We start from the raw sequence: 1190 nt of genomic DNA on the forward strand, positions 1-1190 counted from the left end.
AACTTCTAACTTTTCAATTTTTATTTCCGAAACTATCCATCCTACGAGTAAACTGCAAATATAAAAAAGTTTCGTCTCATCATCCCCTACAAGCTGATATTTTTTAAAAATTGATTCAACAAATACAAACATATCTCTGAGCCCATATGCTTGCCCATGTTTATTGTTAAATTATTTATACCTGGTGCAGGCTACGGTGGAGTCAGCAGCCCTGGACGTGGTGCCCACCCTGTGTCGCATCCTCTGGCCCCTGTCCTCATAATCGTATGCAGAATGAGTCGCCATAGCTCCTCCTTCTCCTCACCAGCTCATCAATCACTTCACTTATGCTTAAAACTATCCTTGAACTCTTCCAGGGACTCCTTCCAAAGCCAACCAGAAAATCCTCTTGGTCCTCCTCTCGACCTTCTTCGATTCACTCAGCGGTCTCCAAACTGTCTTCGGTCTTCCAATCTGACCTTGACTTCTGAAATTCCAGGAGCCTCCAACGACGGGATCCACGGGACAGCAAGGACTCCGACTATCGGCCCTGTCCCTGGGGAATCGCGTTTATATAGCCAGCCCGAGCCAGCCGCTTGGGGGATGATCGATGCAACCCATGGGCGGGGATTTCGTCCAATCGTCGCGGAGCCAGGGTACCGACGGCCAAAGGACGTCGCAGCGATTGGCGCAACGGATTAACAGCGCGCGCTTTATCACCGGGGCTCCTGCGGTTTAGTGTTACTGCCAGGAGATTTTATTTCCGTCGTTTTCCACCCCCTCGCGCTCCAGCGAGGAGGGTCGGGAGGGCTGGAGGAGCTTCGATTCGGTCCTGGAATTCTTTTCGAACGCCGAGGATCGATCCTGGCTCCTTTTTCCGACGACGTTTTCATGCTTTTAGGGGATGAACACAACAATTTATTTGTGGAGAGGATTTCGTGGTTTTGGGCTGGGAAAATTCAGGCGTGATGTGGATGTATTGAAGAACAAAGGTGGTAAATTGGAACTTCTTGGGGGTTGTATTTTGGGAGAGAAAAAATCGAGAATGTCGCTTATAGGTTTACTTAACTAGACAGAAATGAACTGTAACGTGCATGTATATAATATTTTATATATGAGAGAGTTTACGTGTCTTTTGGTTGGAAAAATTCATGTATATTGGGGATGAACCAAGGAAAACAACGTGACAAAGTAGAACTCATTGGGTCCTA

The 1190-nt window shown here is 47.1% G+C and overlaps 1 protein-coding gene across 2 annotated transcripts in view; it reads right to left on the bottom strand.

Moving 5' to 3' along the window:
• The window catches only part of LOC128896785 (basic helix-loop-helix transcription factor amos), a 3183-nt gene extending 2637 nt beyond the window's left edge, over nucleotides 1-546 (bottom strand). The window contains exon 1 of one of the 2 annotated variants that reach the window (XM_054160255.1): nucleotides 182-546. In XM_054160255.1, coding sequence (XP_054016230.1) covers nucleotides 182-285 — 104 coding nt within the window. In that variant the 5' untranslated portion in view covers nucleotides 286-546. The remainder of the gene's footprint in view (nucleotides 1-181) is intronic. The other variant, XM_054160254.1, reaches the window with a different exon arrangement.
• Between the last annotated feature and the right edge of the window lie 644 nt (nucleotides 547-1190).

The sequence above is a fragment of the Hylaeus anthracinus genome, unplaced genomic scaffold, assembly GCF_026225885.1.
Source record: "Hylaeus anthracinus isolate JK02 unplaced genomic scaffold, UHH_iyHylAnth1.0_haploid 11978, whole genome shotgun sequence".
NCBI classification, from domain to species: domain Eukaryota; kingdom Metazoa; phylum Arthropoda; class Insecta; order Hymenoptera; family Colletidae; genus Hylaeus; species Hylaeus anthracinus.